The sequence below is a fragment of the Oncorhynchus mykiss genome, chromosome 8, assembly GCF_013265735.2.
Source record: "Oncorhynchus mykiss isolate Arlee chromosome 8, USDA_OmykA_1.1, whole genome shotgun sequence".
NCBI classification, from domain to species: Eukaryota; Metazoa; Chordata; class Actinopteri; order Salmoniformes; family Salmonidae; genus Oncorhynchus; species Oncorhynchus mykiss.
The window spans coordinates 32,974,432-33,001,799 of record NC_048572.1 but is presented as its reverse complement, the minus strand read 5'-3'; the positions used below and the strand labels follow the sequence as shown (position 1 = coordinate 33,001,799).

General features: G+C 40.9%; 1 protein-coding gene across 2 annotated transcripts in view; it reads left to right on the top strand.

Moving 5' to 3' along the window:
- LOC110529821 (leucine-rich repeat transmembrane protein FLRT2) overlaps positions 1–24,004 on the top strand; it is a 34,195-nt gene extending 10,191 nt beyond the window's left edge. The window contains exons 1-2 of one of the 2 annotated variants that reach the window (XM_021612379.2): positions 15,128–15,752; positions 17,998–24,004. In XM_021612379.2, coding sequence (XP_021468054.1) covers positions 18,509–20,524 — 2,016 coding nt within the window. In that variant the 5' untranslated portion in view covers positions 15,128–15,752; positions 17,998–18,508 and the 3' untranslated portion in view covers positions 20,525–24,004. Of the gene's footprint in view, positions 1–15,127; positions 15,753–17,997 lie in introns of those variants that run through there. The other variant, XM_021612380.2, reaches the window with a different exon arrangement.
- The last annotated feature ends 3,364 nt before the right edge of the window (positions 24,005–27,368 follow it).

The following is a 27,368-nucleotide window of genomic DNA, read 5'->3' as shown; positions in this document are numbered from 1 at the left end:
AACAGATACTCATGAGAAATACCTGCTCACTCTAATTGGGGGAAAGGGGGATATATTCAACTGACATGTGTCTTCAGTGGGTTAACTGCCTCGCTCAGTGCAGAACGACAGATTTGTACCTTGTCAATTCAGGGATTGATTCGATCCAGCAACCTTTCGGTTCCTGGCCCAACACTCCTACCTGCCATAACAGTTTCGATTAACGCCGGGGGAATTTTTGACATGCCTCACACGTGTTGACTATTGTTTTCGATTTCTCAGGGAAACAGAGCCAAGGTTGTTTTATTACAGTCATAATCTCACACTGCAGACATATCCGTGTGTTAAGGGGACTTTAGATGCTTTAACAACAGTTGTTGGGCAGGACAGACCTCGATGTCAAATAAAAGTGTCGGATCTAAGGTCGTGGGGAGAACAAAGGGGTTCACTGTTTGTGGGAATACCACTTCACCGTTTCGCGGATGCAAACCTACCGACCTGCGGTTTAAATGAGTTTGTCTTTGCCCTTTTTTCAGTTTGTTTTCCTCGTGCCTGCTGTTAATGTGAATGTGGTTCAGCAAAACTGCGGCATGCACAGCGAAATTACACACACTGCTTTGACAGTGCAGTGATCACGCTAAAGCCACCCTAAACCACCACATTAATCACAACAACAGTCTCGACAAGTAGTTCGGCATGACAAATGTGTGTGTGGGCAGTGTGTGCACACGCACAGCAGGGAGCACATGGCGCTTAGTATATGCACTACACACATCAAGATTGTGTTTAATCAGAACCAGGCTTGCTTGCTGTATGTGGCGAAACATTGCATAGAACACGTGGGTTGAATGGCACGTCCATACAACAAAATCTGATTCTGTTCTCAGGGTTCTAAGTTCTCAGGGTTTATTTTCTTTCTGACAGATCACAATAGTACACAGTACTAGCAGTAAATACACCACGCAGAACAAGGATGCTGCTGCATCTAAATATAACACAACATAGTCTCCGCTCCTTTTGGTGTACAAGAACATGGAATTGATGCATGAATTTCTTAGCATCGTACTCCTAAATATATGATTCAATAGGGAAATCAAGGCATTTCAAGGCACACACTAGAAACATCGGTTTAGAAAGTGAAAAATTCCTTGACGAATGTCAATATGCAGAAATTGCTCCACAATTTCCTGTTTGCTAAAATTCGAATAGTTCGCCTAATTTCAGTTTGTGACAAAACAAGCAGACGTGTAGAGAATCATTGTATAATCTAAAACACAAAAAATATTGTATTTCCAGCTGTTTGAAGCTGGTGTACAAAACGGAAGAACGGAAAGCATAGAAATAGCGAAAACATAGAACAAATCACCCGCTTCTTAGACTTGCTTTCAATGAGAATGACCGATATAGAACTCAAAGTTCTATGTGAATTTGGTCTGGTTGTCCAAAAAGTTACATATTGCAGCTTTAAGTTCGCAAAGAAAATGAAATGTGACAAAGCTAAAGAGTTCAGTCTTGCTTCAGACAGATGGAAAATCTAACTAATGGAACTGCCCCCATGGGCAAAACCACATAACATTCATATCAAAGCCAATACATCTACCACATGAATTTCTAACCATGCAATCAGGGCCTTTGGCAAGTCAATGAATACTGTTGATCAGCCAGACGATAAGGGGAACCAACAGTGCACTGGAACTTTGTATGAAAGCAATGTTCTTATGAGTTATAAGACTGTTGATATCAGACCTTAGTTATAGGAATATTGTCCTATCGCAAATCTCTGCAATTTAATCTAGGAGCAACAAATCAAACCCATGACTGGAAGAAAAAAAGGGAGAGAGTTTAAACCTCCAAAGAGTTGACAGTCCGTATCATTGACAAGATTACATTGAGTATCTGAGAGGAAAATCAGTACGTTGTTGCTTTGTGTTTACCTTAACCCTACACAACTGTAACAACATACTAATGGTATTATCATTGCTGCCACTGCATTGCAACGTTCCTTGTGTTGCTTAGTCTTCGATCATCTCTTATTGCACTTTCATGAACATATTTCACTTCGTTGAAGTACATTAGACCATGATTTCCATTAACCCTTAATGGTGACCAGTTGGCCAGCCGTCTTCCACTTCCTCAGTAAAGTGTTGTTTTGGGCAGTGGCCCTTAAAAATAACTAATGAAACTAAAACTATGATTACTCAATTTATCTTAATGCAATCGGACAGGTTTCCACACTGTTTTTTACTTACCTGGAACAAGGAAATGAATCTGGAGTTTTGCATTATGAACGGCGAGAGAGAGAATGGACCGGAGGTCCCGAGTAATACAAAATGAAGTCCTGAATTATATAGCGGGACTCCAGCTACTGAACTTTGCTACAATACCATTTTTAATTTATTTTGTCATTTTTTTTGAGTGGCCTGAGAGTCACCGCTGACTGACTCCCGGAAGAATAGAGCGAGGTGATTCTGGCCCGCTCCCTGCAAAGCTGAGAGGAGAGATATTAGCCATATGTGATTAATTTACAGTGCTATGCTTCAATTAATCTGCACAGGGTGGCAGGCGCCAGGGTTGGGCCCTGTTCCACCTGCGAGAGAGGGATGAGAGAAAGAGAGTGAGAGATGAGAAATGGGAGATGAGAGAAAGAGAGAGGTGGGTGTAGAGAGAAAGAGAGTTAAGAGTTATCTTTTGGGGCACCGCAGCCCTGTGAAGGATGAGGGACGAAAGGGGATCCTTTTAATCGATAGATCTTACATAATTCCCTCCTTCTCTCCCTACTCCTCTTCAGTTACTCTCCATCTCTCACTCTGCCCTTTCCCTCTGGAAAGAGTACACTAATACAGAAATATAATAACAGAAGGTCACACTTTATTTGGATAGTCCGGATTCACACTATCTGCTGATAAGCAGCTGAGGTTATGTTTAGAATACGTTTTAGGGAAGGGTTCATTTTAGGGTTAGGATAAGGGTTAGGGCTAGAGCTAAGGTTAGTAGATAGTTAGTTGAAATGTTACTGATTGTCTGTAGCTAGTCTGTAGGATATCTACTATCCCAAAATCTACAATCCCCCAAAAAGTGTTACCTAATATAAACCTGGAAGAGGGAAGCACATGTTCGGAAGGCGCTGTGTGATTCACCAGCCTCGTCTCAACAGCAACTGGGTAGTGTAGTGCTTCTAATCTTCTGATGTTAGAGATCCATAGGAGACCGCCTGAGGATGTTTGCGATACTATTTTCAAATGGGAAGACTCTCACTGTGGCAGTAAGTGAAAGCTAAGGGGTAGAAAATGGTAAATGTGAAAACCACAGTGACCAGATGGTACAGATTGGTATGTGAGGGCTATTGCCTTAGCGAAAGCTATATGAAGGTAAATATTTTATTTGCACATCTCGGTAATCTTGTTAAGTAGGGAGTTGGGAGAAGGCGGTAAAGGTCTCGCGAACAAATAATTAGATATTACATATCATTAACTTATCTAGGAAATAGCAGCTACTAAACAAGTTCTAGGGAGGTAAACGTATAGAATATAACTATCCTAATTTCACAAATACTGTGGATTACGTTTGTGTTGTATCAAAATCCTGCACTATGAGATTTAAAACAAATATTCTCATCCAATGCCCCACATTTTTAGCAAAAAATAATTAATAAATAAACAATAAATAAATGTTGGGGAGTCTGGCCTGTTTTACTTGTTATTTTGGCATTAATACGTTTCAAATATCAGTTTGCAAACAATGTAAATATATATCATTGAGTTAATAAAGCCGCATACAAACATGATCTCTTTTGTGTTTTCTTGAGTAAGCCAGCTCAGTGCTTTCTGTGGTGGTGCAGCAAGCCAGCAGAAAATACAGAGCGTTGGCCGTGAATGGCTCAGTGTTCTGTCACTCATGGGGAAACTACGTCACCGCGAAGTCTAAGGGGAGACTTCAAAAATTCAAGCTCTTTGGGTGCTGACATAGCGATTCATTAGAAGTGCCCATCCAAGAAGGCTCAAGGTCATTGGCCACAGATAAAATGGTGTCAAATCACGTTATATGTACAGTAGCTTTGATTGGACTGATCATGTCAACATCATACTTTCAAAATCTTAGCTAGCAATCATCATTTTGAATCAAGTCACTAGCAAATCTTTGTCATATGAAGAGAAATGATTGATAAATTGTATTGGTGCTCATCGGCCATTGGACATAAACATTACACAACAATTTGAAATCGCAAATTCAACAATGAGTGGTTTGGAAGGAAGTGAGCACAGCACAAGGTAAGTTCAAAAATGTATTGTATGCTGCTGCCTAAATGATGTAATATGCCAGGGAGATACGTGTACTGCAGCTAAGAAAGTAATATGTTGGGTAGTAAGATGTTAGTAGACCACATGCCTCACGCTAATAATTTGGTCCATTTTACCGCTCTTAATTTTTTCTACTGCTCTGACTTGGTGGTGCACGTGCACATGTAGCCTATAGCCTGTTTTAGAGAAATGTAATCATCGAATATTGTAAGAGCTTTCATTGTCTGCTCATATGACCCTGTTATTTATCCTACGGTTCTGACTTGGTGTACAGGGAGAATACTGTCACTGTACATTTCAAAATAGTTATTTGACAACGTCCGTCTTAGCTCGCTCATTAATGTCTTAATCAAAACTATGGATTGCCCCTTATCCGCTCATCGTCCCCTCATGTCAATTGTCAGTAGAAATCACATTTGTTTCAACAAGTCAGCCATATCAGCTATATTTTTTTAAAAAGGTAGTAAATGAGGCGGAATGAACTGTTTCGCTGCCAGCCAGGTGTAGCAGTGGGAAAGTGTTGGGACAGCTTTATGTAGGCCCTAACAGTTTGTGGTCACCGTTTGTCACCGTTACAGTGCAATTCATGTATTGTTAAGTGTTGTGTAGTGGCTTTGCTGGAATGCATACATTTTTTAATTATTATTATTATTATACATTATTTTCACCACCAAGATGTAAATACTGAAATCACCACTGTTCTAATCAAAATAAAATATGTAATCTGCAAAAAAGAATTTGCATCCCAATATTACACTTTATATACATAACGAAATACTGGACTTTCAGCGACTTCATTTAAATTGTTAATTCATTATGAAATTATGACAAATATTAATAATATTCCACCCATGAGGGCATTAGGTAATTTGACTGCAGGAGAGGGCTACCCAAAGTCCTGTATTGTTGGAGGGAAGATTTAGATTGCGAAGAACAATAAGAAGCCCCACAATGCAGCCCCCATACTGTATCCTGAGAAATGTACTTTATCTTTTCAATCAGTCTTAGAACAGTTACAACCCTACGCAAGCGAATTAGCACATTAAAAATCGGGCAACTAATCCACTGTTACTGGGTCATGCTGAGTAGAAAACCCAAGACACAGAAGACTAGAACTGTAATTAGGATGTGCACACAGACACACGTGCACACGCATGCACACACACGCACACACTCCATGCTACAGACATCCTCTGGGGATACTCTCGGGAGATAAGCAAGCAGTGATTTTGGCCATACAAATGAAATCACTAGTTTAATTGATGTCGCAGGGTCTTTCTCCACCCTCCTCTAATTAGGAGTCAATGCAATAATGAATGAACTCATCACGAGAATGCAAACACATTGAAATCTAAATATGGAGAACAGACCTGGGTTCAAATACATGAGTATTTAAGTATTTGTCTATTAAATATTTTCAAATGATGTGGTGCCAAATCAATAATTTTTATTTTAAGTATTTGAATGCATTTCCAAATAATTTCCTATAAATAGCCTACTTTTTGACTTGTACTTGTTTCTAAATGCATGGGAGTGTTTAAATATTTGAATATTTGGACATTCAAATATACCTGTCTGCATGTTTTCAAATACCTTTAAATACTTTCATAGGGTATTTCCAAATACATTGCAATATTGAAGTAATGTAATTTGTTTTATATATATCCAAATACTCACTTTGAAATCTATGTGAAGTGAAAGTAAATAAAATCATTGAAATAGTTTGAACACAGGTCTAATGGGGAAATGTATTGATATAGAGGTAAACTCTGGCTTGGGAATTAGTGAATAAATCTTTGGACAGGTAAGGCAATCCAAAAACAAACACTATTTGTCAAAGATACGTTCTATTTCCAGACTATAGCCTATCTTATTTGACCATGCCAGGGCAACTGGCTTTTTGGGTCCAGAGTTTTTTTTGTGGTCAGATCACAAAGCAGGGAGATTGTTCAAGGTTGATGTCGAAATTATACTAGGGGAAATAGTGAGTGCGATTCCTATCAAGTAGGCTTGGGTTTTGATAGGGCACTAAGGGGATGCAGGACAGTTGGAATCCCATGGATGAGGATCAGAAGGTTGCGTTTTCAATCCCAGTCGTGGACACATTTCTTTTAACCCTATCCCAAACCGTAACCCTTACGTTAACCATTCGGAAGGAGTGGCTAAACTTAACCTTTATCTTAAAAAGTTGACCTTTGTAGAAATGGAATGATACAAAGCAGCAGAAGTCAACACAGGGTGTCAAAAACACTTCAAAATTCGACATTTGGAGAATGTGGCTGAACGTTTAATTCTGCTGTGAGAACTTGTTGCACAAAGACAGGAACAACTCCTGGCCCTATGAGAGCTGAGCCATATGATGTCAGAAGATCATTCAGGCAGTAGTAGCCAGCTATGTGTCCATCATGCAGACATACTGAGAGGTGAGGTCTGGACAACAGCAGGCAGGCAGAGACTCAGAGAGAGAGCTATAGCCTGGGAGGTACGCGCTAGCTCAAATCCACATCCAGGCTATGAACAGCTAGACTAAGACTTCCTCTCCATTCAGCTCAGGAGGGGAAATTCACCCCAGATGTGACTTCAAACAGAAAGAAATCCGGAGGGATTGGAGGTGGGATAAGGCCCATCCTTTGCGTGACCCAAAGACCTGTTCCTGGCATCACTCTTTCTCTCTCCATCTTTCTTTCTATATCATTCTCTCTGTCAATCTGTTTATTCTCTATCTCTAGAGAATATATATTTCTCTCCCTGTCGTTCCGTTTCACTCTCTCTCTCTCTCTCTCTCTCTCTCTCTCCCTCTGTCTGTCTGTCTACCCACACTCTCCCTCCCTTTCTGCCCTCTCTCTTTCCCCTCTCTCTGCAGTAGGCTACTACAGGGACCAGCTTGTTATCAGTCAGTCTGTTTCTCCGGTGTGACATTATCACAGGGAAGCCTTCAATAAGGGTCTACGGCTACCATTTATACTCCCCCATAATTCACATCATGTCCATGTGAGAGCTGAGCTCCTGATGAATTGACTACCAGGTTGTTTGAGCCCTGCCTCCTCCTTCCTCCCGCCCAACAGTTTGACAAGCAGCTTTATTCTCTTAAAAGGAACTGTAAGCTTTACAGGTTTCTCTTTATTTCATTTAATGGAGTGCCTATATAACACCTGCAGTACATCGACGGAAACACAGTCAACAACTGATATGGCGGTTGACTGTTGAAAATGGGGCTTTTTCTTTGGTGGGAGTTGTGCCGTAAAAATGTAACAATGGTAGATTTATAATTGACATGCATAAAAATGATGAAGGAAAAATGTAATTCATCAACTGTAAGCTTAGAAACAGTGTCCGGCGTGTTGAGATTATAACGTGTGGTCAACATGACCCACAACCCAGTTAGGCTCTATGCTATTCTGTCACTGAGAGATGCACAGTGGTATGGAAGACAATTCCTGAGAGGAGTGTGTAAAGATGAAGGAGGAGACCTGAGGGGGATGACGTTTTGTCACAAAGTTAGTTTCTCTGCCTATTATGGTAAATATTCTCCATCTGCTGCATTGTTTGTCTTAAATCTTCTGCATTTCAAATGGAACAGAAACCTTCAGTCGAATATCAGGACGTTTGCGGTTAGGTTCTGTGGACACGCAGCTTGATATTAGTACCTGTGTAAGGGTCACAATCTGGTACACAAAGTGACAGGAAATGAAAGTATCAAAGTTAAACAGAATTGAAACACAATATCAGCAGGTCTAGCAGGTTCAGTTAGTCAATGATGATTAGCCTATAAAGAACAATAAAAGGATGTGTGGGGGGGTTCACTGGACCTCCTCCATCTGTCTTCAAGAACTAAAAGCTGCCAAGAGGAATGGAAATACTTTAGGTTTAGGAGATTTCCCCAGATTAGAGATGTTTTACTTGTTTTCTCCCTGTGAAGGGTACTTGTCTTGCATTGGAAATTGAAATTACGATCTGTCAAAAATTCAACTTTGAAAGTAATAATGATTGGACCACCACACTGCAACAATAAATCCTACTCATCAAATCCACACAAATTAAACAGGCCTATTTATATGAATTCGGAAGGAAGAAATTCTTAACTATTAACCTCTTAGAGCTCTAGGGGCGCTATTTCATTTTTGGATAAAAAATGTTCCCGTTTTAAGCGCGATATTTTGTCACGAAAAGATGCTCGACTATGCATATTCTTGACAGTTTTGGAAAGAAAACACTCTGAAGTTTCAGAATCTGCAAAGATTTTGTCTGTAAGTGCCCCAGAACTCATTCTACAGGCGAAACCAAGATGATGCATCACCCAGGAATTAGCAGAATTTCTGAAGCTCTGTTTTCCATTCTCTCCTTATATGGCTGTGATTGCGCAAGGAATGAGCCTACACTTTCTGTCGTTCGCCCAAGGTCTTAGCAGCATTGTGACGTATTTGTAGGCATATCATTGGAAGATTGGCCATAAGAGACTACATTTTCCAGAGGTCCGCCCGGTGTCCTTTGTCTAAATTTGTGCGTAATCTTCAGGTGCAGGCATTTTCTCCTGGGATTCAGGAGAGAAAGCATGTTTCCAAGAACGATGTATCAATGAAGAGATATGTGAAAAACACCTTGAGGATTGATTCTAAACAACGTTTGCCATGTTTTCAGTCGATATTATGGAGTTAATTTGGAAAAAAGTTTGCGTTTTGAGGACTGAATTTATGGATTTTTTTTGGTAGCCAAATGTGATGTATAAAACGGAGCTATTTCTAATACACAAGGAATCTTTTTGGAAAAACTGAGCATCTGCTATCTAACTGAGAGTATCCTCATTGAAAACATCAGAAGTTCTTCAAAGGTAAATGATTTTATTTGAAGGCTTTTATGTTTTTGTTAATGTTGCGTGCTGGATGCTAACGCTAATGCTAACGCTAAATGCTAACGCGAAATGCTAACTCTAGCTAGCTACTTTTACACAAATGATTGTTTTCCTATGGTTGAGAAGCATATTTTGAAAATCTGAGATGACAGTGTTGTTTACAAAAGGCTAAGCTTGAGAGATGGCATATTTATTTCATTTCATTTGCGATTTTCATAAATAGTTAACGTTGTGTTATGCTAATGAGCTTGCTGATAGATTTACACAATCCTGGATACAGGGGTTTTTTCATAGCTAAACGTGACGCAGAAAACGGAGCGATTTGTCCTAAACAAATAATCTTTCAGGAAAAACTGAACATTTGCTATCTGAGAGTCTCCTCAATGAAAACATCTGAAGTTCTTCAAAGGTAAATGATTTTTTTGAATGCTTTTCTGTTTTTTTGTGTAAATGTTGCCAGCTGAATGCTAATGCTAAATGCTACGTTAGCCATCAATACTGTTACACAAATGATTGTTTTGCAATGGTTGAGAAGCATATTTTGAAAATCTGAGATGACAGTGTTGTTAACAAAAGGCTAAGCTTGAGAGCTAGCATATTTATTTCATTTCATTTGCGATTTTCATGAATAGTTAACGTTGCGTTATGGTAATGAGCTTGAGTCTGTATTCACGAACCCGGATCCGGGATGGGGAGATCAGAAAGGTTAAGAGGTTAATGCATTAGAACTCTCAGTAAAGGCTTCAGTCATACAAAAGCTATAGTAAAATCCAAACTGGTTCTCTAGCAGTTTAGCAAGAATGGATCACCCCGTGTTCAAGAATTGCCATTTTTTTCTTTATTCAGATTACAACCTCTCACTTTCGGATATTTGGAAATGAAATAATCCCCAAAACAATGTTATTTTTAGAAAGTTGCTTGCAATTTCAGTTTATTCCTCCAGAAAAGACAGAACAAACATTACTTCAAATATTATGGTCAAATATAAGATTACGGTATAATCTTTTGTAAACTATATCATAAATAGGACTGGAGGAGTTATGTTGCACATGCAGCTAACAAAAATATATTGAAATGTCTGCTCTATCCAAAATGACAAAAAACGAATTGTAGCAAAAATGGAAGAGGTAAGTGTAAGGGGGAGAAAGTAAGAAACTAATCTGTCTGTAACGGTGGGTGAGTGATGGGTGTGGAGTCAGACGCAGAGAGCAAAAGTAAATGGGGAAAAACGCTTTAATGTCCTCTACAAAGTAACAGGTCCAAACATGGGTGAAGCCCTAAACACAGATGCAAAACAAACCCAAAACCTTAGTTACAAAACCCGGGCAGCGAAAACCCAAAAGACAACGATAACCACAAACGTAACAATAAAAACAAGCCCGCACAAACACCAGCGGGCTAAACAAACTTAAATAACACCCATCCCAAAACCCCAACAAGGAACAGGTGAAAACAATTAAACAAAAACAAACTAAAAGGAAAAAGGGATCAGTGGCAGCTAGTAGACCGGCGACAACGACCGCCGAGCACCACCCGAGCAGGAAGGGGAGCCACCTTCGGTGGTATTCGTGACACTGTCAGCTCTGCAAAAAATACCAAAATTGGTTAAAGAAAATTGTGATGAATAAAAAAGTTTGCCAGTTTAATTAAGGACCAAAAATTGACAGCTGTGCCATACAGATTGCAAAATAGTTGGGAAGAGATTTACGATGTACCTATTCCGTGGCTTATGAACTGACACACAAAATGACTCCGGATTCAAAACTTCAAGTTTTTAAATTTAAGTCATCATACAAAACTCTTGCAACCAATAACAAAAATATATATATATATCCCCCATATATAACATATACAACCATCCCAACTCTGCAGATGTTGCTTAAAAGAGACAGAATCATTAGATCATTTGTTTTGCTACTGTCCATGTGTAGCTTGTTTTTGGTCGCAGGTTCAGGAATGGCTGAAGAATTGCAACATTCAAACTCTGCAAATAGCACTGCTGGGTGATCTAAAAAGTCAATCAATCAATAATATACTCTAATAATACTCTTAGCAAAAATGTTTATCTTTCATTTATAATCTGGAAAACCTATGAGAATAGAAAGATTCAAAACTTTTGTGAAACATCACAGCACAGTGAAAAATATATGGCAAATATAAATCACAACTGAATGGTCTTCAGAGATAGATGGGAGGGGTTGAGGATAGCTGAAGGACTAAAAACAAACATAAGTTAACTAATGTAAAATATACTGTGTCCATAAAATGTATATAGTATATATAAGATTGAAGTAGAAACCTACTGTAAATGATGTTGTCCATTAGTTTACTCCAATTAGGGTAGGGATGGTAGGGTTAGAGGAACAAATATAAATACATACACTACTGTTCAAAAGTTTGGGGCCACTTAGAAATGACCTTGTTTTTGAAAGAAATGCTATATTTTGTCCCTTAACATAACATCAAATTGATCAGACATTGTTAATGTTGTAAATGACTGTTGTAGCTGGAAACGGCTGATTTTTCATGAAATATCTACATAGGCGTACAGAGGCCCATTATCAGCAAACATCACTCCTGTGTTCAAATGGCACGTTGTGTTCGCTAATCCATGTTTATCAATTTTAAAGGCAAATTGATCATTATGAAACCATTTTGCAATTATGTTAGCACAGCTGAAAACATTTGGGCTGATTAAAGAAGCAATAAAACTGGCCTACTTTTGATTAGTTGAGTATCTGGAGCATCAGCATTTGTGGGTTCGATTACAGAATCAAAATGGCCAGAAACAAATAACTTTCTTGAGAAATGAAGGCTATTCCATGCGAGAAATTGCCAAGAAACTGAAGATCTCGTACAACGCTGTGTACTACTCCCTTCACAGAAAGGCGCAAACTGGCTCTATCCAGAATAGAGAGAGGAGTGGGAGGGCCCGGAGCACAACTGAGCAAGAAGACAAGTACATTAGAGTGTCTAGTTTGAGAAACAGACGCCTCACAAGTCCTCAACTGGCAGCTTCATTAAAAAGTACCCGCAAACCACCAGTCTCAACGTCAACAGTGAAGAGGCGACTCCTGTATGCTGGCCTTCTAGACAGACTTGCAAAGAAAAAACCTTCTCAGACTGGCCAATAAAAAGAAAAGATTAAGATGGGCAAAAGAACACAGACACTGGACAGAGGAACTCTGCCTAGAAGGCCAGCATCCCGGAGTCGCCTTTTCACTGTTGACGTTGAGACTGGTGTTTTGCGGGTACTATTTAATGAAGCTGCCAGTTGAGGACTTGTGTGGCATCTGTTTCTCAAACTAGTCACTCTAATGTACTTGTCCTCTTGCTCAGCTGTGCACCATGGTCTCCCACTCCTCTTTCTATTCTGGTTAGGCCAGTTTGCGCTGTTCTATTAAGGGAGCAGTACACGGTAGTGTGTATATATATATATATATTATTTTAAATATATATATATATATATGGGGGATTGGAAATGATGCAGACAATGACATTGATAGAGGCCAAAATCTATTTGCAATATTAAAGCTGATCCACGCCTTAATACACACAGATGGGCATGGTAGCTCAAAAGTAGCTAAAAGTAAACTGGTATTAACACTGGCATACACAAACATACATTAAACATTATATCAAACAACTGTAAAAACTTTTCTTGACTTTAGAGAAATATTTTACAACTCCATGGCAATTTCCATCCACTGGAATTATGCTGCAAAACATGCAAATTAAAATTGTCTATTTTCCCCTGCATTCTTCATGTCTAATATATAATTCATGCTGTGTACAGTTGTGTGATTTATGGATAAATAACATTTTGTGGACAGGACATGGCAAAGCAGTCCATCTTTGGGATGTTGCTGACAAAATGAAACATGAAAGGCAGAATGAATCTCACAAAATTGTCTCATGGAGAGTCGATAATACAGAAAACCAATGGAATCGCCATCTGCTGGCTTCGAGTTGACTTTTCTTGCTTGGGCGGCGCTCCAAAGGTGCACATCGCATTAGTGCCGTAGGCGCAACATTGCGTTAGGACTAAAAATGTCAGCAAGCACTGGTGACAAAACACAGCAGCATTCTGGTTTTCATGGCATTTCTCTGCTATTTCGAGACTAGCTAAATCTGCAGCAAGGGCAGAGAAGTGGCCATATCAATATTTTTTATTTTTTATTTTTTACATTTCAGAAGTGATATTTGGCTGTAAGGCTAGCATGAGGGACAAGAAGTAGCTAGCCGCAAAGAGGTTTGTTTTCAGAAATGTCTGCTAACTTTGTATGCTGCTAGGTATAACCAGCTAGCTACTAGCTAGTTCAATTTCTCTCACAATTCTAAAGCCAACATTTTTTTAAATAAAAACAGCATATTATTGACCTGGAAGGTTAGTTGTGCTAGCTTATCCAAGGTCAGTGACACATAGAGAAACTATATACTGTCTACCTATGGGAACAACTGCAACCTTTTTGCAAGCAACATTGCAAATATTATTGAAATCAAATAAAATTAACCTCATTTTTTATTTTCAAACTAAATTACAAGGTTGGATTTGCACTAAACGATTGTATATGTCAGCACTTTAAATGCATGTACAAAATCTGGTGTAAGGTTTGCCTTACATACATTGTCTACTGGTATCATTTTACATTAAGAACATGTAAATTCTCTACATGTAAATGTGTGAGTTTAGCTATTCTCTGCCTCAGCTGACGGGTGTCCATAGGCCAGTAACAACATAGCATGGCAGCAACACAACAGCACAAAACATGGTACAAATATTATTGGGCACAGACAACAGCACGAAGTGCAAGAAGGTAGAGACAACAATACATCAAGTAAAGCAGCCACAACTGTCAGTAAGAGTTTAGATTTTTTTATATATATATACTGAGAGAGCGTAAAAATCAAATAAAACGATTGGACATCTTACAGCTAGACAAAAATAAAATGTTAATTTGAGAAAACAACACAGCGACAGAACCCCTTTTATTGCAGGGTTGTGATTAGTGATTAATCAACACTGACACTAGTTCATTTTGAATAATAGCTTAAGAAATAAAACAAGTTTAAACATTTCATATTTAAAGAATCAATACTTCAAAATGTACAAAAAAGATTGTCGTAGTCATAGACTGTTCTCTCTGTTACTGCACAGAAAGTGGTACCAGGGCGCCAAGTCTAGGACCAAAAGGCTCCTTCTCCCAAGCCATAAGAGTGCTGAACAATTAATCAAATGGACACCCGGTCCATTTAAATTTTTTCATAATGTCCTCTTACAAAATGACTTGCCCTACACTTTCCCTTTTCCCAAATAATACATTGTTTTTTAACATTTTATAAATGCATTTATTGACTTGAATAGGTTTTTGGGCATCCAACAGCCATGTGGATGAATGGAGATGAGGCAAAAAGTGTCACCAGAGCGGTTTAGAATGTGTTTACCAGCATAATTCACTTTCAATAAAAAAAAATATATGAATGCAAACTGTAGGCAACACTTGATAACTTTAAAATGAGCATGAAAGGGTGTGCAAAGCTGTCATCAAGGCAAAGGGTGGCTACTTTGAAGAATCTAAAATCTAAAATGTATGTTGATTTAATTAACACTATTTTGGTTACTACATGATTCCATATTTGTTATTTCATAGTTTTGATGTCTTCACTATTAATGTACAATGTAGAACATAGGCAAAATAAAGAAAAACCCTCGAATGAGTAGGTGTGTCCAAACTTTTGACTGTAAATGTAGACAGAATTAAGCATAGAGGTCTGCCGTCCTGAAAACCGAATAAAAATGTGAAGTGAGCATGGAAATGTAGGCTACTTTATCCAGGTCAGTCTAGTCGTTGCGTTTTGGACCATTGCTAGTAAACTATTGTGTATAGGAAAACTATATAGTGACAAATGCGTAGGCTGAATATAAAGTTCTCCAGAAAAACAAGAAAGTTGAAATTCCCTGATAACAGAGAAAGTATGAGGGCAGCAGTGTTGGGAGGAGCAGTACGTGGCTCCTAGCCATCTCTCTCCGAGCTGCACCGGGAGACGCATTCTTTATTCAGGGAAGGGTAGGGTAGGAGGGACCTGAGCGACGATGGGAGAGGGAGAGAAGAGAGCGAGAGAGAGAGAGCGCAAGACAGAGTTGAGCGGTGCACTGCACACACATCACTATCAACGGAATTCATTTTAGCAAACATCTCTCTGGGATTCCGAGCATAGAAGGCAAGTTTATCGTCCCCAAAACAACCCGGATACCTTGGCAAGTGCGTGTTCACTGTTTCGAGAGAAGTCGGTGCTGCCTCTGGTCCATATAGTCCCACTCTCCCGCTCGAATGCATTGCCCAAGGTTTTGAGGCGGCCTGAGCTGAGTGTAGTCATAGGTTGAGCTGCATGCCCCGGAATTGCAGAAAAGTGCGGACAGAGCAGAAGATTGTTCCCCGACTCAGGCAGCATGCTGTCCGGTAGACCCACGGGTGGCATGGCGCTTGGAAGCGATTCGCACAAACAATACCGAATGGCGCTGGATCATTGCGCACGGTCATATTCTAGGATTGCATGAAGGATAAAGAAAAGAGTTGAACATGGTAAAGGGGCATACAATGAATATGGATAAAGCCTCGTCTAAGGTAGGCTACAGTAGCCCAAATGTTTAATAGCAGCATAAAGGCTATATAAACAACTATACCACAACTTATTTAAATAGTTTATATAGAGTTCTAGGCTGTATGAGTAGATTGAACTAGATGAGATTTATTATGGATATATATACATAGATGCACTGCCATTGTTAAGAGCTATGGTGCTAATTTTATTCCCAGCCAAACTGCTGCCTAATATATTATATTCTCCTCACAACCCTCTGCTATCTCTAAAGGAAATGTGGTCAATTTGTAAATTCTCAGTTCGTTTTCTATCGTTTATTTATCAATCCATTATTAGATGTCAAAGATCAATGCTTAGCTACAAAGCGCATTGCTTTAGATTTTTGTTTTTCTTCAGAGAAAAGCAAAGCCTCCGTTTGCATTTGCAATCTCAATGCTCAGCACGGCTCTCAATCCCTTTTGTAATAATTCATTCAATTGAACACCACTCGCTGGGCTGCCTTTGAAGTAGCCTACACCTGATCCGCTTCTTATCGCCTTTTAAATAGCCTATCCTTTTAAAAAACTTTTAATTGCGTTTCTGTCGTTTAATCCAGTCCTAATCGGATTGAACCTGGCCTCAACCGAAAAACGTTATTTTATCTTTTCACACATACACCTTGCTCTCTGTCCATGTCGTTTTTGGATTTGGATACATGCAAGGGCAACTTTATTGTGTCCATAGGATCATTTTGTTTAGCCTTGCTTAGATGTATTTTTACTCCACAATTCATTCCAATGTCCACAGTCTTTATTTATGCAGCTATAATCATTTGAGATTTTTTTGCTGTGGCAGCACATTTATTGCAGCTTGTGGTATCTCCTTATTTCCCCTGAAGCTTATTCTATTAAATGTAGCTCTTTTCAATTTAGAAAAGTAGATCACAGATGTATTTCATATTGTTTTGTGTCATCCTTATAAGTAGCAGTGGTGCCACATCTCACCACTCATCAGGCTACAGAGCAACCTATAATTGCAGATAACCTTAATCTCCCCCTATGCCCATACCTCCTATCCTTATATGACCTCTATACAATTCAGACCATCAAACCCATTATTTATTAAATGTATGGGCCTCTTGAGCATTGACATGTGCAGTGCTCCTGTTAAGTTAAAAGATACAAGCAGTATCTTTCAATCTTCTGGATAGAACATGTGTGATGGGCAACTCAAATACTGGGATGTGGGGAGCTGAGGCCTTACTGTAACTGGGTGGCCTTGTGCCCACGCTAAACCTCTAAACCATTTTGAGAAATAGTCCAGTATCGATCATTTATCGCAGGTGGAGGAGCTAACTTATTTTCCAATCCCATTCCATTTGACAGGCTGTGTTTGTCACTCTGGGATTGGTATGAAGTCCCACTATACATCCCCCACACTCCCCTTTCATTTCATTTTTGCGGTGCCTTATATCATGTATATGTGCTGGAGATGGTTGGTGGTTTGTCTGGCCTACTTATGTAATGTGCATGGTGCACCTTAAGAGGCAAAACAACACCTCTCTCTGTCTACTGTAAGCACAATGTGTTCATCAGCTCTAACTTCAAAGCACTGTCTGCTCTAACAAAGGCAAAGAAAAAGAAGAGACTATTTTCACACAAGTCAAAGGGCTGCCCAATAAGTCTTTCAGGCAGTATTTTTTGCTTTCGGGCAGTATTTTTATCTCCTTTCTGTTGCTTTTTCTCATTTTATGTCTCCGTTATGTCTAATTTATGTTTCAGACAGTTAAAAATAATTGCAATGTGTGTATTAGTGTGTAGTTCAGCACTGAGGCATTGACTTGTTGTTGTAGAAAGCGCAGAATGTCCATGCTGTTCTAGCAGCTATTATATTCTCTCCTCTATGACTGAGAGGAAGGAATGAAAGCCCCTTTATGTCTGCTAAACCGGATGTGCTAGAGCGCTCCTGCATTTTTATCAGATGGTTTGAAATTTTGAAAGAAATAGCCTGTGCATAAATTTCAAAGGTGTCAGTGTGTGTGGATCTGTGTGCGGGTTAAGTATGATTGTGTGTGTGAGAAAGAGTGTGTGTGAGAGTGTGTGTCTATGATCTATGTGTTTATGGGTCTGAATATGTATGTGAAACAGAGTCATTTTTTCAGCCTTTGTGTGCACGTGAGTTATAGACAGCTCTTTTTTTCTCATGGGGCGAAACAGACCACCCCTGACCCGAACCCATCCCCCCCCCCACCCCCCATTTATCTCACCTTTCTTTTGTCTTGTGGAACAGGTCTCTGGATCCAAATGTCACACCACCTGGACGCTGCCCCGGGCGGGGACCAGCAGTGTGTGACGTTGACGGGCGTGTGGCGAGGAGAGGAGAGAAGGAGGCCCCGGACACGGTAGCTCTCAGCTGCGACTTGGCATTAAATTGGCCCAGGCTTGGCCCTGTGCTTTGAGGAGGAGCTGAGATTGTGGAGCCCTGCCATGGTCTAATATATCAGCATGGATGGAGTCAGAGTCAGCTTCAGTCAGAGGACCTGCTCTTCCTAATGTGACACTCTTTCCTCTTAAAGCTGAGGACTAACCAATTACAGGGGGATTAAGCCTAACCCTATGGCTTCCTGTTCTACCACCCCGCGAAGAAGTGAACTGAGCATTATCAAACTATTTTAGAGGACTTTCGTTTTTGTTGACTATTTTAGGGGATTTACTTCATCGCCTTCAATCCTTTTCCCTTTTTAATACATTTTATTGTGTGTTGCTTTTTGAGGCCGTTCCCCTCCTTCTGTTTTTCCACTATGGAGTTTCAGGTCAGGCTGTGGAATAAAAATTGGGGTTCATTTCTGCGTTTCTGGTTGACAGTCCTCCTGAGCCTCAACTTGCACTTCAGCCGCCCCGCAGCCTCGTGCCCGGAGGAGTGCCGCTGCGACAAAACATTTGTTTACTGCAACGAGCGGAGCCTGACATCGGTACCTCTGGGGGTGACAGAGGGCTACAAGATCCTCTACCTCCACAACAACCAGATCAACAATGCTGGGTTCCCATGGGAACTACACAATGTGGCCTCCGTGGAGACGGTGTTTCTCTACGGCAACCAGCTGGATGAGTTTCCTCTCAACCTGCCCAAGAACATCCGGGTGCTCCACCTGCAGGAGAACAACATCCAGACCATCTCCAGGGCTGCCTTGGCCCAGCTTCCCCGCCTAGAGGAGCTCCACCTGGATGATAACTCCATCTCTACCGTGGGGGTGGAGGAGGGGGCGTTCCGGGAGGCCGTCAGCCTCAAGCTGCTCTTCCTCACCAAGAACCACCTGAGCAGTGTCCCCATTGGTCTTCCGGAGGACCTCAAGGAGCTGCGATTGGACGAGAACCGCATCGCCATCATTGCTGAGGAAGCATTTCAGAACGTGACGCGGCTCCAACGCCTATTGCTGGATGGGAACTTGTTGACGGACGAGGGCGTGGCCCCGGGGACGTTCCAGGAGCTGTCCACCCTCCGGGAGCTGGCGCTGGCTCGTAACTCTCTGACGTTCCCCCCACCCCTCCTCCCGACCCAGTCCCTGGTCAAGCTCAGCCTGCAGGATAATCAGATGGACCATATTCCAGTGATGGCCTTCTCCGACCTTCAGAGGCTCGAAAGACTGGATATATCCAATAACCAGTTGCAGACACTGACACAGGGGGTCTTTGACGGCCTCATCAGCCTCAGACAGCTCACCGTTCGGAACAACCCGTGGCGCTGTGACTGCACTGTCAAATGGGTGGTGGTGTGGCTCAAGTCACTGCCAGGCTCCATCAACGTGCGCGGGTTCATGTGCCAGAGCCCCGAGAGGGTGCGCGGCATGGCAATCAGAGAACTCACCCTGGATGCTATCCAGTGCTCAGGCGGGACAGACCTCCAGCATGACCTCTGGCCCACCCTGCGCTCTACGCCCCCACACCCCCAACTCCCCACCACCGCCTCCACCACCTTCCTTACCACCGCCATGACCACTTCCATCCCCATCTCCACATCCTCCTCTTACCTCACATCGCCCTCCCTTCCCCCTGCCCTGCCTCCCCACCCCGCTGGACCCCTGCCCCCTTACGAGGATCCCCTACAGATATCCTTCCACGTGGTCAACGCCTCCTGCATCGATGTGAGCTGGGCTTCCTACTTCACCGTTACGGCCTACAAGGTGACCTGGGTCAAGATGGGCAAGAGCCTAATGAGCGACGTCAGCCGCGAGAGGACGCTGAGTGGGGACAGGCGGAAGCTAAGCTTGACCAACCTGGAGCCCAAGTCAGTGTACCGGATCTGTGTGTATGTACTGGACACCCTCAACTCCTACCGCCCAGGTGAGGATACAATATGCTCAGAGGCCAGGACCAAGTCGGCCTCATCCAACTCCAATAACAACAAGGCCACAGGGTCAGAGCAAGCCCAACAGGACGCCCACTCCACCCTCCTTTTGGCCGGGGTGATCGGTGGGGCCGTCCTGGTCGTCCTGGTAATACTGCTGAGCCTGTTTTGTTGGCACATGCACAAGAAGAGCCGCTCGGAGTCGTCCAAGTGGAAATACAACCGGGGCAGGAGAAAAGACGACTACTGCGAGGCAGGTACCAAAAAGGATAACTCTATACTGGAAATGACTGAGACCAGCTTTCAGATAGTCTCGCTGAACAATGAGCAACTTTTGAAAGGGGATTTCAGGATTCAGCCCATCTACACACCCAACGGAGGCATCGGCTTCAGAGACTGCCACCTCAGTGACAATAGCTTAGCCTACTGCAAGAGCAGCAATGTTCCCAGCACCGAGTTCTGCCACACGTGATGCTTCTCACAGGATATTCCCACACTGGTTGTCTGACAGAAAGAAACAACAAAGTAGTTAAATATACTGTACCATATATATTTCCAAGTTCTGTCTACGATGTAATTTATACTGTGGACAATAATGTGGAATTCTATCTGCAATCTTTTTTATTCTTAGTAAAAAAAGGAATACATATGTTTTTTTTAATCAGCGGGATTTAAATACAGTAAGTGGTTTTTGCTCAAGTATTCTCTGTACATAGAAGTTTGTACAATATGGCACGCTGGGTTGGTTCTGACGAACGGTGTCCTGTCTGTCAGGTTTTTGGGTTGCTGGGCGCTATGAGGGCTGGGATTCTTTGCTAACCACAGAAGCAAAAATATGGCCTTTGTGCAGAGCCACCCCCTCACAGAAACACTAGTTAAGATAACACAGTGGTCTGGGAAGTCTGGGGGAAACTAACACTGCTGATTAGACTGCAGTGGAAAATAAGCACTGGTGGTATTTTCTTTAAGAATCAAAGTGCACTTCCTAATGCAACAGAGAGTGTAAGCAGCCATTCAAATGAGCTTTTTGTGGAAATCCCATCAGAGGAATGGGCACACTTTTCAACACCCCTTTTTGCCCTCACAAGACTAAGTGAACACGTTTGAATGTGGAAGGGATGGGAGGAAGACTACCTTAGCAGGACTAAGTGAACACTTTTCAAGGTGGTAGGGATGAGAGGGATAATGCCGTCGCTGTTGGATATAGATTTGCCTCCAATGATACAGGAGTTTTTTTCTCTCCAGTTGTGGCCACTAGGGGGCATGTTTTCTCAGTCAGTGTAGAGTAGAGCGAGGTACAGGTAGTCTAAGAGATCCCTTACCTCCAGCATCCCATGAGTCCATTACTTCAGATGCATTACATTACTCATTCTCAAATGGCATTGTTTAGAGTATTAATGGTCGCGGAGCTACTTATGGAATCATTTAAAATGAACAGTGCTCAGCTCTGTTGTTCAGCGGCTAAATGATACAGATATTATCATGGCGGAGGTCCATGAGGTTGCGTTGCGTGTCTTGTCTTTGCCGGGTGGTGTCTGCCGCGATGATGAATGTGGAGGAGATACACTCACAGTTATACATTCCTCTGCCTTTCTTAAGTCCTTTATTGTTAAGTACTCAAATGAAAATTGAGTGAGTCAGAATCAACAATGACGGCGTTTTATCTGTTATCTGCTTTACAATGTGTTGATAGAAGGACTTTCCTACTGTAGCATGTGATGTGTTTTATTGTCTACATGGGATTGACCACTCTATTGATTAATTGATTGATTGGTTCGAGCTACACGTTCATCATCAATTCCAAACCATGTTGGCTCCCAGTTAGGAATGCCTGGTGCCACTGAGGAGTCTTTGTTATGCACTTCTTACTCAGACTTTATTTGCTTTGACTAGATTTTATTTTGCAGACCGAGTTCAAAGAATCCACCCCCCCCCCCCCCCCCCCCCCCCCCCTCTGCCCCGCTCATAATCCTCATCCGAAAAAGGGAGAAAATATGCAGACGTTATTTTTCACTTGGCCGTTCGAATCACAAGCTGGGAAGAGGGAGAAGAGTGCGAGAGAGAGAGAGGGGAAGGTCAAATGACAAGAGTTAACCATTCACAGGGCACCAAGTCACTGGGTTAAATACAGCGTAAAACCACGACATTGCATTGGTTTGGCTAGAATTTGAAAGTATCAATAGGAAATACAATTTTTAAGGGTGGAACTCTCGTTTTGTGCTCGGGTGTTAATGGACGTTGTCTCTCTTTGAAGAATTGCCATGCCAGTGCACATCTGCCCTTAGTAATAACTCCTTTAGTAGATCCAGAAATAGTAGGTAGGGAACGTATGACGCAATAGACACTATAATGCCATTATTCACGTTGATGCTTAAGCTTTCATGTGTGCTTTCATAGGGTTTTGAGTCAAATTTATATTCATACATCAGAAATACATTTGTGTCATTTAGAAATAACAGTTGCTCTTCTGTGGTTATCAAAGGGTCTCCACTTGGTCTACGAACGTACACATATCTGTTTATCAGCCTGTGTTAAACCCCCACCAACGGAAGCTGACCTGAAGTCAGTTTGATACACATTAGAAGTTACGTCCAATAAACCCCACTGGCGTAAACTAACCTAAGGTCAGTTTGACACTGCTACATGACAAGTTATGTAAAACATCCCACCAACATTTACTGACCTAAGGTCACACTGCTACATGGCCGTAGTGCTTTAACAGGTTGTGCATCCACTGAACACGTCATCCTACCTGCCTGTGGCAAAGTCGGCCTGTCTGACAATAATCCCATACAGCAAAGTATCTTTATTTTCATTAGTGATTAGGATTTAAATGTAATGTTAGTCTTTCAGGCCAACCTGTTGCAACACTTTTCCCCAAATTAAAGAATGTTCCAAGAAGTGATAGAGGTCCATTTATTGCCTTACTTTTATGCAGTACTGTACCGGCTAACTGCACTTAGTTTGTTCAAGGACTTTTTCAGAGAAGAAGCAATTTATAAACTGTGAAAGAGACAATGGCAGTAATTGAATAGTTACTGTATGGAAAGCACATATTTTCATATTGGTGAAAAAACTACGAGTGACAGACAGCAATAGACCCAACACATAATTAATGAAAGCCTGTTCATTCGTAACGACGCCCTCGAGTGGTGCTGGGTAATGATACAAAGTGACTGAGAAGCCTTGTTGTTTGTTTGTGGCAGTACATTACTCTAAATTCCCTCCCTCATTTGAAGAAAGTACACAAACGCAATGGCGTGACCAATGGAATTAGACCGAACACATTAGAGAAAGAGGGAGAAAGAGTGAAAGAAAAAGAGAGACTGCAACCTCTGTTTGTTACTGTTTCAGGCTTTGATAGTAACTTCCTTTAAGCTCGTTCATTCTCATTGGAATAATTATGTTAAATCACTGAGAGGTCAAATCAAAATAAGCACCCAAGTGAATCAAATTGAATACATTTTACGTCGTCTTTACACCTTGTAGACCAACATAAAAGTCTTCAGAAAACTAGAAGTCTTCAGCAAACAATTCATGGGTGTTTGAAGTAATGACATTTTCTGTGTTTTGGATAATAAACACTTTCTCTTACAGCTGCTGGGTCGAATTAATGGAAATAATATGAACAACGACAGGTTATTTGTTCATGTATCATTTGACAGAAGAAATTATGCGGAAAATTAACAATGCATGTCATTTGGCTTGGGGTTCTCGGCTATTATGGCTTTTCGTTTCGACATTGAGTTGTTTTGACTTTAACAACATAAACTAATATGCTACTTAGGAACCAAAGTTACATTTCTTTTCTCATGATAAAATATTGTTGTTGTCCCATGTATGTGCCTTGAGGTTAACTTACGATGTAAAGTCCTTGAAACCTTTAAATGTTTTTGCACAAAATGTAAATATAGAAGTTAAGCTTTTTGCAAATAAAAGAGCCATTATGTGATATGTGATTTGATATCATTCATTGTCATTTCAGTCAGAAGATTATAGGCCCATTGAAACATATCATTAACACTCCCCTCCATATTTATTTGGACAGTGAAGCATTTTTATTTGTTTGGCTCTGTACTTAATGTGACAGTATTACCTTTTGTTTGAGGGTATTTTCATAAATATCTGTTTTACCATTTAGAAATGAACACACTTTATGTATTTGGACAAATTGACTTACGGTGTATTAAAGTAGTCAACAGTTTAGTATTTTAGTCGCATATTCCGAGTACACAATGGCTACATCAAGCTTGTGACTACAAACGTGTTGGGTCGCAAAGATCATACCCCCCCCAAAAAATGCTAACATCCCATGTTATTGGTAATGGTGAGAGGTTAGCGTGTTTTGTTGTAACCTCTGTAACTTTCTCACTCATCAGTATTCACGATTTTTCTTAGTCATGGCATTGTCAGGACTAATTTAGAGTTCAGAAAAATCCTATTTACAGTACTCCAGTCATCAATCACCAATCAGTTCCTATTGAGCAAAATATAATCCGAATCAACCAAAACAAGATATAAATGTATCCAACAAGTTTGTAGAGTCACAAGTGTGATGTAGTCAGTGCGTGCTATAAATATTGGATAAAATACTACACTTTTTACTACTTTAATACACTATAAGTGAATTTGTCCAAATATTTATGATTTCTTCAAATGGGGGTTTTAGATATGGGCCGGCAGGTAGCCTAGCGGCTAGAGCGTTGAGCCCGTAACCGAAAGGTTGCTGGATTGAATCCCCTGGCTGACAAGGTAAAAATCTGTCGTTCTGCTCCTGAACAAGGCTGTTAACCCACTAACTTGCCTAGTTAACATATGTTTATGAAAATACCCTCAAATTAAAAGGTGACATCATCTACTGTCGCCTCATATGAAACATTTGATTTCAAATCCAAAAAATAACAAATCTTCAAAAGTCGAAATAAATAGGGAGAAGAGTGTATTTTAGATGTCAATCAATGTACTGAATAGGTACTTTTCCTGGACTTGTACCACTGACCTTGTTATCCTGCATGGGGCTGTGTGTGTGTGTGTTCTGGGTCAAACACTGGGCCTTTTTACCTATCTACAGAGATATATACTTATTCTTATTTGACCTTTCCATCCACTTAGTCTTACAGTATGCTACCAATAGTTATCCGTCACATGTCACAGTATACTGCTTAGCTTTCAGTTGAACACAGTACTGTTCAACACAAGTGCATCCCTATTTAAATGCTATATTCCTATCCACAATGTAATGTTTTTTTTCTCAACAGAAATCTAACATTCCTGCCCACTTCTCCACAATGCCTTTACAACACATTAGCCTCATCTTAATTCACTCTGACAATTAACCACACACACCAAACGTTATTGCTAATGACTCGGATATCCGTAATATCACTGAATTAGCAGACAATGTGCTGGCAATGGACACCACGTTCGATAGGCCTAGATCTCATGAAATATAAATCCGGCATTCTGATTCATTAAGGGAACATATGTATTCTCATATTCTTCCATCAGAAAAATTACATTTTGTTCTGGTCTGTATCACTCCTCATGATTGGTGGTAACATGGTCTCATTGGAATAATGTAAAAAATTACATTTAGCCATTGTAGTTACAGTACATGTCACCTCAGATTACATATTAATCAGTATACACTTGAAGTCTGAAGTTTACCGACACCTTAGCCAAATACGTTTAAATTCCTGACATTTAATCCTCGTAATAATTCCCTGTTTAAGGTCAATTACGATCACCATTTTATTTTAAGGATGTGAAATGTCAGAATAATAGTAGAGAGAATGATTTATTTCAGCTTTTATTTCTTTCATCACATTCCCAGTGGGTCAGAAGTTCACACACTCAATTAGTATATGGTAGCATTGCCTTTAAATTGTTTAACTTGGGTCAAACGTTTCAGGTAGCCTTCCACAAGTTTCCCACAATAAATTGTTCCATTCCTCCTGACAGAGCTGGTGTAACTGAGTCAGGTTAGTAGGCCTCCTTGCACGCACATGCTTTTTCAGTTCTGCACACACATTTTCTATAGGATTGAGGTCAGGGCTTTGTGATGGCCACTCCAATACCTTGACTTTGTTGTTACAACATGATGCTGCCACCCCCGTGATTCACGGTTGGGATGGTGTTCTTTGGCTTGCATGCCTCTCCCTTTTTCCTCCAAACATAACGATGGTCATTAGGGCCAAGCAGTTCTACTTTTGTTTCATCAGACCAGAGAACTATCTTTGTCCCCATGTGCAGTTGCAAACCGTAGTCTGTTTTTTTTATGGGGGTTTTGGAGCAGTGGTTTCTTCCTTGCTTAGCGGCTTTTCAGGCTATGCCGATATAGGACTATTTTTACTGTGGATAAAGATACTTTGTACTGGTTTCCTCCAGCATCTTCACAAGGTCCTTTATTGTTGTTCTGGGATGGATTTGCACTTTTCGCACCAAAGTACGTTCATCTCTAGGAGACAGAACGTACCTCCTTCCTGAGCGGTAGGTATAACAGCTGCGTGGTCCCATGGTGTTTATACTTACGTGGTACCTTCAGGCGTTTGGACATTTCTCCCAAGGATGAACCAGACTTGTGGAGGTCTACAATGTTTTTTTCTGAGGTCTTGGCTGATTTCTTTTGAATTTCCGATGATGTCAAACAAAGAGGCACTGAGTTTGAAGGTAGGCCTTGAAATACATCCACAGGTACACCTCCATTTGCCTCAAATTATGTCAATTAGCCTATCAGAAGCTTCTAAAGCCATGACATCATTTTCTGGAATGTTCCAAGCTGTTTAAAGGCACAGTCAACTCAGTGTATGTAAATTTCAGACCCACAGGAATTGTGAAACAGTGAATTATAAGTGAAATAATCTGCCTGTAAACAATTGTTGGAAATATTACTAGTAGATGTCCTAACCAACTTGCCAAAACTATAGTTTGTTAACAAGAAATTTGTGGAGTGGGTGAAAAATGAGTTTTAATGACTCCAACCTAAGTGTATGTAAACTTCCGACTTCAACTGTATATCTCCCAAGCCCTTAAAATTACTCGTAACAGCAAACTGGAAATAGTTGAACCAGTCAATGGACTCATTAAATGTAACATTGATGTCCAGTAAGTGTAGTCAACTGGGATTCCACTTGAGCAGTTTGCCTGCCAAAAGCACTAATTCTGACTCAATTCCCCTGATTCCATCCCCTTCAATAGGCTTTAATTACGGCCTGCGTGGAGGTGAGGCCTTGCCCTCTGTTCCTGTTCTGTAGGGTTAATTTGAGTCACAATGGGTCACTGAATTTCTGCCCGTCTGCTTCCACTGAAGAGGGTCA